This window comes from Pleurodeles waltl, chromosome 5 (genome assembly GCF_031143425.1).
Source record: "Pleurodeles waltl isolate 20211129_DDA chromosome 5, aPleWal1.hap1.20221129, whole genome shotgun sequence".
Lineage (NCBI taxonomy): Eukaryota > Metazoa > Chordata > Amphibia > Caudata > Salamandridae > Pleurodeles > Pleurodeles waltl.
This window is the reverse complement of record NC_090444.1, coordinates 894,805,325-894,819,815: the sequence shown is the minus strand read 5'-3', so window position 1 is coordinate 894,819,815 and position 14,491 is coordinate 894,805,325. Positions and strand designations below refer to the sequence as shown.

General features: G+C 43.3%; 1 protein-coding gene across 1 annotated transcript in view; it reads left to right on the top strand.

The window, feature by feature from the left end:
* Window positions 1-4,526, top strand: part of FSAF1 (40S small subunit processome assembly factor 1) — a 175,499-nt gene extending 170,973 nt beyond the window's left edge. The window contains exon 7 of the mRNA XM_069235017.1: window positions 4,306-4,526. Within this exon, the coding sequence (XP_069091118.1) occupies window positions 4,306-4,435 (130 nt within the window). The 3' untranslated portion in view covers window positions 4,436-4,526. The remainder of the gene's footprint in view (window positions 1-4,305) is intronic.
* The last annotated feature ends 9,965 nt before the right edge of the window (window positions 4,527-14,491 follow it).

Below are 14,491 nucleotides of genomic sequence, written 5' to 3'. Positions count from 1 at the left end.
CGGGGGGGTTGTGCACTCCCCCTCACTGCTCGTCACCCCTAGGGCCTGCCCTTTTGCAGGAAAACAATAATAAACGCAGTTTATTGTTGTTTTCTTGTAAAGGTTTTGCAGCTGCCCCTGCTGGCAGGGGCCAACACTCCTCAGTCCTAATGGAGGAGACAACCCGGATAGGAATGTTGTACTAATAGGAATAGGGATGTGTAATGAGGCATGGTTGGACTTTACTTCTTGGAGCTAAGAAGTTCTCTCTAGGTGTGCCCCCCATTCCTTTAAACCCCTCCCCTCACCCACTTACCCCTAAAGTAAACGGCTTATACAGTGATGAGATCTTTGTACTTCTGTTATACTCAATTGAGATTCCATGTCAATGTATCTTTTACCAATAATAGCTAGTGGTATGCCCTAAAGAAGGTCACTGTTGTAGTCCCTGGTACAGTAAGGGTAATGGAAGGAGGTTATAAAGGGGCAGACATCTAGAAAATAATAGCAAGGAATAATGAAATACAGTAAAACACTTAACCCCTTCGCTGCCAGGCCTTTTCCCCCTCCTGTGCCGAGCCTTTTTTTGGCTATTTGGGGCAGTTCGCGCTTAGGCCCTCATAACATTTTGTTCACATAAGCTACCCACGCCAAAAATTGCGTCCTTTTTTTTCCAACATCACAGGGATTCTAGAGGTACCCAGACTTTGTGGGTTCCCCTGAAGGAGACCAAGAAATTTGCCAAAATACAGTGAAAATGTTTGTTTTTTTTAAAAAAAAGGGCTGTAGAAGGCAGCTCGTGGTTTTTTTCCCTGAAAATGGCATCAACAAAGGGTTTGCGGTGGCAAGATCACCATCTTCCCAGCTTTCAGGAACAGGCAGACTTGAATTGGAAACCCCAATTTTTCAATACAATTCTGACATTTTACTGGGACATACCCCATTTTTACTATTTTTTTCAGCTTTCAGCCTCCTTCCAGTTAGTGACCAAAATGGGTGGGAAACCAATGCTGGATCCCAGAAAGCTAAACATTTCTGAAAAGTAGACAAAATTCTGAATTTAGCAAGGGGTCATTTGTGTACATCCTACAAGTGTTTCCTACAGAAAATAACAGCTGAAATAAAAAAAATATTGAAAGTGAGGTGAAAAAAACAGCAATTTTTCTCCACATTTTACTCTGTAACTTTTTCCTGCGATGTCAGATTTTTTAAAGCAATGTACCGTTACGTCAGCTGGACTCCTCTGGTTGCGGGGATATATAGGGCTTGTAGGTTCATCAAGAACTCTAGGTACCCAGAGCCAATAAATGAGCTGCACCTTGCAATGGGTTTTTATTCTATAACGGGTATACAGCAATTCATTTGCTGAAATATAAAAAGTGAAAAATAGGTATCAAGAAAACCTTTGTATTTCCAAAATGGCCGCAAGATAAGGTGTTGAGAAGCAGTGGTTATTTGCACATCTCTGAATTCCGGGGTGCCCTTACTAGCATGTGAATTACAGGGCATTTCTCAAATAGACGTCTTTTTTACACACTGCCTTACATTTGGAAGGAAAAAATGTAGAGAAAGACAAGGGGCAATAACACTTGTTTTGCTATTCTGTGTTCCCCCAAGTCTCCCGATAAAAATGGTACCTCACTGGTGTGGGTAGGCCTAGCGCCCACAAAAGGAAATGGCCCAAAACACAACGTGGACACATCAAATTTTTTCACAGAAAACAGAGGTGTTTTTTACAAAGTGCCTACCTGTGGATTTTGGCCTCTAGCTCAGCCAGCACCTGGGGAAACCTAGCAAACCAGCGCATTTTTGAAAACTAGACACCTAGGGGAATCCAAGATAGGGTGACTTGTGGGGCTCTGACCAGGTTCTGTTACCCAGAATCCTTTGCAAACCTCAAAATTTGGCCAAGAAAACACTTTGAAAGGGAAAGGAGTGATCATTTACAGAAATGACCAAAAAATAAATTTGCCCACCCAAGCCCCCCTCCACTCGGGGAGCGACCCTTGCCTACGGGGTCGCTCCCCCTGCGTGACATTGGCGCAAAAAAAAAGATCCCCGGTGCCTAGTTGTTTCTGCCCCCCTTGGGGGCAGATTGACCTAAAATCGTCCGATTTGCCCCCAAGGGGGGCAGAAATGGTCCAAATACAATTTGCCCCCCAGGGGAGCGACCCTTGCCTAATGGGTCACTCCCCATCTCTAAAAAAAACAAACAAACACAAAAAAAACACACAAAAAAAATTAGCCCTGGCGCCTAGAGGTTTCTGGCCCCAGGGGGGGCAGAAATGGCCTAAAATAAATCCCTCCCCCACCCCGAAACGACCCTTGCCTACGGGGTCGCTCCCCTTGCGTGACAGCACACAAAAAAAGATCCCCGGGGCCTAGTTGTTTCTGCCCCCAAAGGGGGCAGAAATGGCCTAAATACAATTTGCCCCTCCAGGGGAGCGACCCTTGCCTAAGGGGTCGCTCCTCACATCTAAAATACAAAAAAAAAAAAAAAAAAAAAAAAAAAAAAATGATCCCTGGTGCCTAGAGGTTTCTGCCCCCCCTGGGGGCAGATGGGCCTAATAATAGGCCGATATACCCCCGGGGGGCAGAAAGGGCCTTAAAAAAAAATGCCCCCCCTCTGGGAGCGACCCTTGCCCAAGGGGTTGCTCCCTTATGCCAATTTCCTTCAAAAAATGTAATCCCTGGTGTCTAGTGGGCGTTTTAGCAGCCGGATTGCTTGCAATCCGGCTGCTAAAACGCTAAGAGAGACTTCAAAGGGAAGGAAATTCCTTTCCTTCCCTTTGAAGCCTCTCCGGCCTCCTCCACGTGATCGGGATAGAAAAGCAAAGCATTTCTATTCCTATCGCACTGGAAGCTGAGCTTCCAGCGCGATGGGAGGAGGCCTTGTGACAATCAGCGCGTGATCGCGCGCTGACGTCACAGGGTGGGGGGGTCGGGGGTGGAAGGGGAAGGGCTTCCCCTTCCATCCCTGCCTTGGGGGGTGGGGGAGAACCCCACAGAGGGAGCCCTAGCGCTCCCTCTGGGCTCTGTGCCCAGGACGTAATGGTTACGTCCTGGGCACACGAGCACTGTGCCTCAGGACGTAACCTTTACGTCCTGGGCACAGAAGGGGTTAAAGCATGGCAGCATAAGAAGAGGATAAAATCTCGAGGGCAGAACAGGAATGGGACAAAAGTCTTATACCAGGACAAGTACAGAGAAAAGTCTTCCCTCAAGACAGGTCAGACTGACTACCAGGGCAGGGATGAAATGGGATACTTCACAGTTAAGCACCAGGACCGAGGCTAGGATCGGAAGGGAAATACCTACAACCAGGGACAAAGCACACTATGACATTAGATGAATGCTGGTGTCTAAAAGTTGATCATTTGATGTTGCAGGATTTAATGTGGAAACAGCAGTTGGGCAGTAAGGGGGAGCCAGTGGAAATCCAGACACAGTCAATTCTGCAAAATCTGTAAAAATAGTTGAGAAGCACTTTTTTCTTCTTTGTACTGCTCTTGTGTTGGTATCACAAAATGATCTCTCTGCATGTAACCAGTAGTCTCTCTCAATCCAATATGGCCACTACTTGTTTTCATGTGCACAAACAGTGCATATACCCTGCAGCCCAAGTTTCCTCCATCTAACACATCCGTTCATTAATGCACATGCACCACTACTATGCATATGTGCTGTATTCCCTAAAATCTAAGTCCCCTTTTGCGATGGCTGCACTAAATGGGAGGTAAAGCTAATTGCTAGAGAACCCCTCTTACCTCTTTTCACCGTGTCTGTGAACCTGCCAGAATTGCAGGCCAGAATGAATCTGATCCCACAATAGAAAGCTACCCGAAAGTGCCCCCAGCAGTCTTTGACTGGTCTCCTCACTTACCTACTGGTCGATCCTGTCCTGTGTGGCTGATGATGCTGTGGGTTAATCATTGCCAGATTCTGTTTTTGCTCTGGGTTTCAGTCTTTACCCCTAATTTGAAGATGCGTTCAAGGGCAAATTCATCACATTATCAATAATTAGATGTTACTGTGTTTCGAATGTAACATTTTGGCACTAAGTTTGAATTGCAGTTAAACAGAAGATCCTTCTTAAACTAGAGAACTAATTGTCAATAAAGCAAAAAATAAATCTTAAAGTAGGAAATTATTTTTCAATACCACATTATTTGTGCAGATCTTAAACGCTATTGTGTGAGAAACGTGTGATGCTTAATTGCCCAAGTCTGTCTGTTTTGGTTACATTTATCGTCTGTTTTGTTCCCATTTACATGGGGTTTAGACCGATGCATTACTCATAATTCCTGTTTTTGTTTTAATTTTCAGATGGAGCAAAAAGAAAAAATCTGCTACTACAATTTTGCCAAGCGGGCAGGTTGGAAAATTTAAAAATGGGACACTTCTACTCAGTGGTAAAGACATTAAGAAAATTAAGACCTCCAAAGTAGTGAAATGAAGACCAGTGCCACCACATAAAAATAAAAACTTTAGGTTTATGTGCTGAATATGTGTGTGATATTTTTAATAAAAAAAAGTTTCTACATTTATTTTGCTGTCACTCTTGCTTCTTTTTGGCTTTCTAACCATCTCGGGTGTTGCACGTTGTTTTGTGGCCCAGATATCCAATTTCCAAGCAAATAAGATTCCAAATAAAATTATCTTCTCTTTTTGATTACATAAAATAATAAAACTCCAAAACATTCTAACTCAGCACAGTTTCTAATGACAGTAGTAAATGATTTGTGTGATATTATTTATGGACAGCGCACCCCTTCTTACATCCACTAGTTTCTGTTTTTGATTGTGTAGAATTGTTTAGGGATACTGTAGGGCTGCTACCTACTTTGCGCAATTACCTCAAGAATGATGGCTGTTGATCCCAATATGGGACTATATACTAAAAACCAAAAAGTATTAAAATATTACTGGGGAAGCTAGAACAGTGTGGCAGTAGCCAGACGCATGAAACCGAAACACCTCCGTAAGGGGAGATTTATGGCAGTGCTAAAGAGGGAGCTAATCTTAGCCCATGAAAAATGCTTTAGGAGCAGCCCTTTACTGCAGTGTGTCAGCCTGTGGTCACATCTGACGTTCTGGTGGAGTCCCAACCAGTTTTTTTTTTATTAAACCCAAATGATTGCTTTATGCAGTGCACTTTTCCAAACACCTTGGCTAAAATCAGAGGGTTTCTGGCAGTTCCCAAGTAGAACTTATGATAGGTTCTTGCACTTCAGGGTCAGGCACATTAGTCAGGAGCTTCACTTCTCTAGAGCAGCATACCATGTCTTTATTGATTAGAAACTTGTAGTGTTACTCTTTCAGGGCTGTTTTCAAGGCTGTCTGGGCTTAGCATTCATAAGTCTGCACATCCCTAAAAGCAGTGCTTTCCAACCAGGAATTTCCCCTGTGTCCTCGATGCCCAGTTCCGGTTTAGTTACTCCTCTTGAAAGTTGGTCACATTTAAATAAATTGCTTTCCCCACAATGGAACTTAAATCTAAGTCAGAAAAACTAGTACAAGCGTTAATAAACAGTTGTATGTGTTAGCTGTACATGCATGGTGTTTTATGGTGAGCAATCAATAGATTGAGGAGGCTGAAAGTAGTTTAGCAGTAGTGACCTCTGGACTGGAATTAACATACATGCCAGTTCTACAAGAGTTAAATCCACTCTGGTAGGACTGGAGTGTTACAAATTGCTGAGGGTGATGCAGTGAAGGATCTAGAAAGCAATAAGTGCATAGCATGAATGAATAAACCTTTATTCGATTTTGATTCATAGTCATAACAGATGTAAAATCATATTAAGAAACGTACATATATGATAAATTACACAGTAACAATGTATCTCAAAATATTTGTTAAAAAGAGGCACCACAAGGTATGCCATTCTCTAAAATTCACATACAATACTATACATAAAAATGTCTTAATCATAAAACACCCATGATAAATAAGAAATGTCGTCTCACTGGACCTTTCCCAAGCCAAGTATACTCACAGATCACGTATAACTGCTAAGCATTCATAATCTTTTTCCACTATAGAGCACCTTTCAAATATGAAGAGACAGCAATCGTTGTAGCTAGATCCAATAAAAGCTTTAAGTACAAATGGCTGGGCGAAACTCTCTAAAACCTATCGACTTTCAAAAGAGGCACAAGATATTAATTTTTTTTAAAAAAGTTTATAAAACAACATCAGGTGTTCCAGAGTCTGATAAGAACGACCATCGCAAGGGCAGACCTCCACCTTCCTAAGATCAAACTGCCCAAGTGGGAAGCAAATCTGTGTAGGAATAATCACCAGCCTAAATTCCGTTAGCAATGATCTTTCCCAAGTGTGTCTTAAACAAAGAAGATAAGGCTTAGGCACCCTAGTATCCCTATTTCCCCTAATTGGTTTTGGAGGACTTCCTTCCGCACACCATATAATGCGTTTTGCTGCTAATAACCTCCAAGTCCAGCCCATCCATGAATTTTACAAACAGGTCAACAAGAAGCTTGAGCCCATTAGCCATGCGACCCAAAAATACAGCGTCATCAGCATAGAGCAAAGAAGGCACTTGGCTTTTCTTTACTTTGGGCAAATCTTTCCCATGTGTAACCAAAAAAAATCCAAATCATTTATATACAGTAGGAATAGGAGTGGGGCCAGCACACCATCCCTGCCTAAAAAGAAAAAGGGAGCACACTGCCTTGCATTCAAGCGGAAAATAGCCCCAAGGCATCATGGTAAATGCAGTCATTTAAATATAAATAGTGAGAATGTTTCCAAAAATTATTCACCCTAAGTAGGTGCAGCAAGTGCCGTATCGCTGTAGAAAGTCTTTCACCTAAGGTAGGTGCAGCGAGTGCCATATCTCTGGACATGTGTTTCTGGCTTTCGGCCGTCATCAGCAGAGAGCGTATATAACTGAAGGGGTCACTTGAAATGCCGCCAAACGTGTTCACAGGTTTTTGTACCACTCAGTAGGCGCACAGGTGCATCGCCAGTGCTCGTCAGCAAGAGGCTCACGGGAGCTGTCATTTAGACATCCAAAAAGAAAAAGGGAGCACACTGCCTTGCATTCAAGCGGAAAGAAGCCCTGCCTGCCTTCCCGTGGGAGTGCAAAAGAATCCGTACACTCCCCATTTAGACCAAATCTCACAGATGCGTTTGCATCCACATGCAAAGCCCTTAAGAAATTAACTAGGGTTATCAGGTAAACCAAGCGTCCTCCAGTTAAGCCATATTTTCGACCTGTTGACCCGATCAAAAGCACTACTTAGATCCATGAAACCTAAATATATGGACCACCTGGTTTGCAATCACATATTTCCCAATAAGGAGATATAAGTTCAAACACTTCTCCATTGTACCTTTACCCTTCCGATACCCATATTGCACCAGGCACCAAATATTACGTGTTTTAGCCTAAGTATCTATATGCTTCAATGTAATACGCCCCACTACCGTCACAACTGAGTTTAGAAGGGAAATGGGCCTATAACAGACAGGATCTAGCCGATTTCCTTTTCTGAATACAGAAACTATTACCATCTCTTTCCAGGCCAGGGAACGCACTACCTGCACCACAGCATTAATACATAAGTTAAAACAGGAGCCCAGAAATCAATATCAACTTTTTAGAGGTCTATAGGGATCCCATGTCGGGGTGATTTATAAGATGGATTGTTCCAAATGGCCCTATGAACTTCTTCTAGGTTTAACCTAATCTCTAAAGGGTATACTGGTCACCCTCCTCAATCCCTGCTATCATACCATCAACCTCTAACTCCTATACCCTTTTTAAAATGGGACAGCCAAAGGTCTGGCCTAATAGAGGAGCCTCTGTCGTCGGGGACAACCAACGAAGGCTATCTGCCATTTACTACTGCCCAAAAACCTCTTGAATCCCGGGAAGCACCAGTGGATGTCAATTGCCTCCACAAAGTCTCCTTGAGTTCAGCTTTCCGCCTTTTCACAGCTGATTTATAGATCAGCCTAGCTTCAGTAATCTGCGTTTGATCATGGGGGCTGGTGCTAAGCAGCTGCCTTAAGTGCCTATTAGTCAACCTACTAGCTTTGTGAAAACAGCCATGCAGAGCAGCTGGCCTGTTACTGGACAACTCTCTCACAGTATCATTTTTAGTCCCTGTTAATTGGGTATAGGCATCCAGGCTTGCAGCCGGGGACTGGTTATCTGCCTACAAAATATCCACAAAAAGATTGAAATTATTTTTGAACAATTGACTCAAATAAGACATCCATTGGAAGATTATGCCATTTCACCCTTATTCTAAGCCTTTAGGCTGGCAGGTTCCAATACATCAACCCGGCTTACTATAGTAGGGTGCGTTACTGCTATTTCTGTAGGATTGTGGTCACTAAAGGCTTGCAACTAGAGTTCTTGCTATCGGAGTTATGCAGACACCTATGACTCAGGTTGAGCTACTTGTAGTATATCCTACAATTCTTGTTGTAAGTTCTGCACAGAGTATGCCAGTACCAGTTGTACCATCATCACAGACTTACCAGAAACCAATGATGGTTCAAGTGGAGTCTACACCTAATTCAGTGGCTATAGTGAAAGTTCAGACAATGCCTGAACAATATCACAGTTGAATTCTTAAATGCTGTCAGGTCAGAGTTGTGGAGTAATTTACTCGAGAAATAAGAATGTTCAATCAAGTCCAGAAGCATTAATAGTACTTGTTACTGTTGGTCCCCTTGTACCACTGTTTGCCCAGGGACATAATGAGACCAGTGTAGAGAATCTGTTTAATTCAAATGCAGAAATAGAGAGACTCAATGTTACTGCAGGAGTCATGTCTCCAATGAATCAGACTTTTGACAAGAAAGGTCCACTGATTGACTTAAATTATTCTGGGACGTCACAAAATTTAGGAAAGTCCGATTTGAATTAAAATTAATTTCTGATGACTCCTAAGACTCCATGTAATAATGTCTTGTTAAAAAGGTTCTACAGCTCAGCAGCTAACAGACTGGGTAGAAACAAATGAGTGGAGCAAAAACAAATGCTGAAGGAGGAAATTCATTGAACCTGGCAAGACTTAAATTAGAAATAAATGAAATGATTGAGGGAACACTTGACTCATATAATGAAGATAAGTTACCCTTCATGTGTAAAAATGTTACAAACAGCAGGATTGGTACATCAGACATTAGCAGAACTTGCATAGAAATATGAAATAGAAATTGAGAAATCAAAGCCACTGAGAAGAAGTTACAGATTAGAATTTGATTTAAAAGATATTGAGAACACGAGAATACAGGGAATGAAAAATCATATTGTTGTGTAGCCCACTGGAAATGTGGTGAGGTCTTGGTTCTTAAAGGTTCTCCCTTGACCCAAGTAGGAACGACCCTTTCTGGTAGCCACGGTGCAGCTGACGGAGGGAACCCCAAAGGCAGTCCGTGCCCTCCAGAAGGAGTCCCCGAGGGGAAAAAACCTCGAATAGGAACTGCTGGAACAAAAACAACAGTAAAAAGTAAATCTGAACAAAAGGCAAAAATGACAATAAAAAAGCTGGTACAGGCTCAGAAATCATATATCTGATGCAGAAGAACAGGAGCGAAGATCACCACACAAAGGAAGTGTTGCAGCACAAAGGAGAACAGGAATCACACAACTTATATACCCAAAGAACAGGAAGTGACCGGCAGGAAGTAAAAGACACCATATTGGATTGGGAACATAACATAGAAATCCATAGTAAAAGTCACCATGTTAAGTAAGGTTCCAAAGGCATGCAGGGAGAAGGAAAGCATGCTGGGAAGGAGAAAAGAATCATGGACAAGAAAGAAAGGCATAAGGCATAAATTCAGGAAGAAACGAGGAAGGCAGAAAAGAAGAAAGAAAAAAGAAGCAGAAGGTAAGTGGGGGAAAATGGAGAGTGGGGGGAGGCAAGAACTAGCAGGGGCGCGTCACGCTTTTAGTGTATTGAGGCCCCATGTCGCGCCGCACCACGCGGCGCGTCCCGAGCCTGCTGTGTACTGTGCGAGGTCCCAGATTTTACTTGGGGCCTCGCTCTGCCTTCTGTTGCATCCCTGTTTCCCTCTGACCCCTCCTTACCTGTTCTTTTTCTTCTTTGCTTTCTGAGGCATTTTTCTTGTCCTTTCTTTGTCTTTCCCCCCTTCCCATACTACCTTTTTCTTCCCAGCATTCCTTGTTCCCTATTTTCTATGGTTTCTATTCTATTCTGTCCTATGTACTTCTTCCCTATCTAAGATGGCGTTTTTACTTCCTGTTTGGTCATTTCCTGTTTCTTGGTATATAAGGGCTCTGTTTTCTCCCTTTCCTTGCGCTGCAACACTATCTGCTCTGATTGTGTCTTCGCTCCTGATTCTTAGCCTTCGGTTCTGAATCTTGTCAAACTCGTGTTTACCTGCATTTTTGTTTCTTTTTGATTCCTGTTTTTTTGTTCTTGTTTCAGGAATCCACTGTTTGGAGGTTTTTTCCCCTTTTGTTTTTTTTTCCCTCTGGCCCTATTTCTAAAGGGCACGGTCTGTTCTTGGCGGTTCCATTGCCTACAGCACCGTGGCTACTAGAAAGAGTCGCCCCTTTCTGGGCCAAAGCCGAACCTTCCACACCCACGCCAGAAGATCTGCGGTTTCCAGGCGCAAGCAGCACGTGAGTCGTGACAGATTGCAGCGCCCAACCATTCCGACGTCTTCTGACACCATGGATGATACAGTGGCGGCTGCTGCAGATCCTGATTCATCTCTTCTGACTACTATTCAACAACAAGCTCAGGAATTGCAACAATTGCGCAATGAGAACGCTGTGTTACGACAGGCTTTGGCCTTCCGCAGTGGCGATGTTCCGACTATCTCCGCCTCTACTCCTCGTTTCTCTGGTGAACCCACTAAACTGCGTGAATTCCTGGATGCATTAACGGTGTACTTCGCCTTCAGACCTACCCAATTCTCTCTTGACAGGACAAAGGTGGGATATCTTATCAGTGCATTATCCGGTCCTGCCTTGGCCTGGGCAACCCCGATGGTGTCATCCAACGATCCGGTATTGTCGGACTATTCTGCCTTCGTGATCCGCTTCAAACAAATGTTTAGTCGTCCAGGATTGGAAGCCTCGGCAGAGGAAGCATTATGTGATATCCAGCAAGGTTCCCAAGATGTCCTTCAATATATTACACGTTTCCGTCAGTTAGCGGCAGAGACCACTTGGGTGGAACGTACCCTGGTAACTTTGTTTCGCAGAGGACTTAAGGAAGAAATAAAGGATGAATTAGTACATTCCACCAGAGTTGAAGATCTTCGTGGCCTGATGGATCAAGCACTTTCCATCGAGTATCGTCTTCAAGAACGACGAATGGAGAAGAGAAGGAGTAGAGGATCTTCCCAGCCAAGCACTCCACGGATGTATCTGCCTCGTTCTGAGGAATCTCGTCCCCCTGCTAGAGACATAGAAGGGGAACCCATGCAAGTGGATGCTACTCGAGGGCTGCTCTCAGCGAGTGAGAGGGAAGACAGACGGAAGAAGGGATTGTGCCTATACTGTGGATCTGCTGGTCACATGCTTCGTACCTGTCCTGTACGTCCACCAAGACCCTCAGGAAACGCCACTTCCCATCCTCTGTAAGAAGGGAGGGGACGGGATCATCGGCTATACCTTCCATCAGTTCATTTAATGACAATACAACATACTTGTTCATGTTACCTGTCATATTACAACTACCTGATGGCCGCCAAGAAAGAACTATGGCATTATTAGATTGTGGTGCTAGTGGTATATACATGGATAAGACTTGGGCCACTAATCAACAGATTCCCACACAACCCAAAGACATTCCTGAACAAGTGCACACCGTGGATGGATCCTTGATATCCTCAGGTCCAGTCGATACTACAACCTTGATGTTAAATTTACAGTTTGGTAATCATCAGGAACACATCTCCTTTGATCTCATTTCATCTCCCAACCATACCATTATTCTCGGAATTCCATGGTTTACAAGACATAATCCGTATGTAAACTGGGTAACCCGGACAATTTCCTTGTCCTCACAGTTTTGTCAAGAGAACTGCTTTGCTTCCGACAAATATTGGTCACCGAACAGATTAACACCTATTAAGAGTACTACGGAATATTCCATCAATACTGTCCAAGGAGTTCCTGGACATTATTTAGAATTTCAAGACGTGTTTCAAAAGCCATCCAGACCTGTATTACCTCCACATCGAGAGTACGATTGTGCTATTCCTTTGGAACCTGGAACAGTCGTCCCCTTTGGGAGGATGCATTCTCTCACGGAACCTGAAAAGGAAGTTCTTAAGGAGTATCTGGAGGAAAATGTACAGAGTGGTCTCATTGTTCCATCGTCTTCTCCGGCAGGGGCTCCTCTCTTTTTTGTACCTAAGAAGACCAAAGATCTTCGTCCTTGCCTGGATTTTCGAGGCCTAAATAAAATAACTATAAAGGATCGTTACCCTTTGCCCCTCATCAAGGATATTCTAGAGGCAGTTAGAGGGGCTCAACGTTTTACCAAGTTGGATCTTCGAGGAGCTTACCACCTTTTACGTGTAAAAGAAGGAGACGAGTGGAAAACAGCATTCAGGACACCATTTGGTCATTTTGAGTACAAAGTCATGCCTTTCGGTCTTAAGAATGCCCCTGCAATATTTCAAAGATTTATGGAATCAATATTTTCCGATCTCTTGAACCAGACAGTCGTAATCTACTTAGACGACATCCTTATCTTTTCTAGACATCCCGATCTCCATTCTTCTCATGTGAAACAAGTCCTCCAAAGACTCCGAGCACATCAACTATCCTGTAAACCCGAAAAATGTGAGTTCGATAAGACGGAAGTCAAATATCTGGGTTATCATTTAAGTCCCACCGGCATAGCTATGGACCAAGAAAAGGTACAAGCAATTCTCGATTGCCCTTCTCCCTCTTCTATTAAAGAAACACAATGTTTCCTAGGATTAGCAAATTTTTATCGGCAGTTCATTCAAGACTTTGCTAAACAGACCAGCCATATAACTCATACTTTAAAGAAGGAAAATCTAAAGCAGGGGTTTGTCTGGACTAAGGCGGCTGAGACAGCTTTTCAAGATTTAAAGAAGGCTTTCACTCAAGCTCCCATCTTAAGACACCCAGATACCAACAAACAGTTTATTGTAGTTACCGATGCTTCCGAAAGAGCTATTGGAGCTGTCTTACTCCAACTACAAGAGGATGATGGTCTTGAACATCCTGTTTTCTATTTGTCCCATATTCTCTCTACAGCTGAACAACATTACTCAGTACTAGAAAGAGAGTTGTTAGCTCTGAAGACAGCCTGCAGCGAATGGAGACAGTTTCTGATGGGTTCCAAGGAGCCTTTCGAGGTGAGAACAGATCACCGTAATCTGCAATGTCTACGTAATATTGTATGCCAGAATAGTCGCCAGGCCCGTTGGGCCTTTTTTCTTCAGTCAGTATGACTTTTACATCACCTATATTCCTAGATCTCAAAACATTCTGGCTGATGCTCTGTCTCGCCGTTATCCAGACTGTACTCCTTCCCCGTCTCAGTTTCTACTGGAGCCTAGTAAGATCATTGGAGTTGCTCAATCTTTTCTGGAGGAGGTACAACTGGAGTACTCCAGCCTGTCTAATAGCGAAATAGAGAAATTAAGAAACTTTTTATGCAAGAAAGAAGGATACTATTATCATCAGAATCTGTTATTCCTCCCTACTAACAGAGTTCGAGACAAGGCATTACAGATGTGCCATGATTCACCGGTTGCTGGTCATAGAGGCATCAAGGCCACGCAAGAACTTCTTTCGCGATCTTTCTGGTGGCCTACCTGGAAATCAGATGTCGAAAGATATGTTCAGGCTTGTCCCATATGTGCCCAAGTCAAGATTCCCCGTACCAGACCTGCAGGATTACTACAGCTTTTGCCGGTTCCACCAACTCCATGGCATACTATTTCCACTGACTTTGTGTTCACTTCCACCATCAGCTGGAAACCAGGTTATCATGGTCACTGTTGATTCTTTCACTAAAATGGCTCACTTCACTGCCCTAAAGAAGTTACCTACATCTCAAGAATTGAGCCAGATATTTATCGACCATATTTTCCATCTCCATGGACTTCCACATACCATTATATCTGACAGAGGACCTCAGTATATTTCCCGATTTTGGAAATATTTTTGCAAGACACTCAACATCAATATTGCACTATCATCCGGTTTCCATCCTCAGACCAATGGACAAACTGAGCGTTTGAACCAAGGATTAGAACAATACCTTCGCTGTTTTTGTAATGCCACCCAAAGCAACTGGAACACTTATCTTCCTATTGCTGAATATTCCTACAACAATACTGTCCATAGTGCCTCCAAGGTCACTCCTTTTTTCTGTTCCTATGGCTATCATCCTACCTCTTTTCCTACTTCTCCTCAATCTACCTCTCCTCTGCCTGCAATTACATCTTTTTCCACACGTCTCTTGCAACTCCATAGGCTAATTAGATCTAATTTATTGAACACCA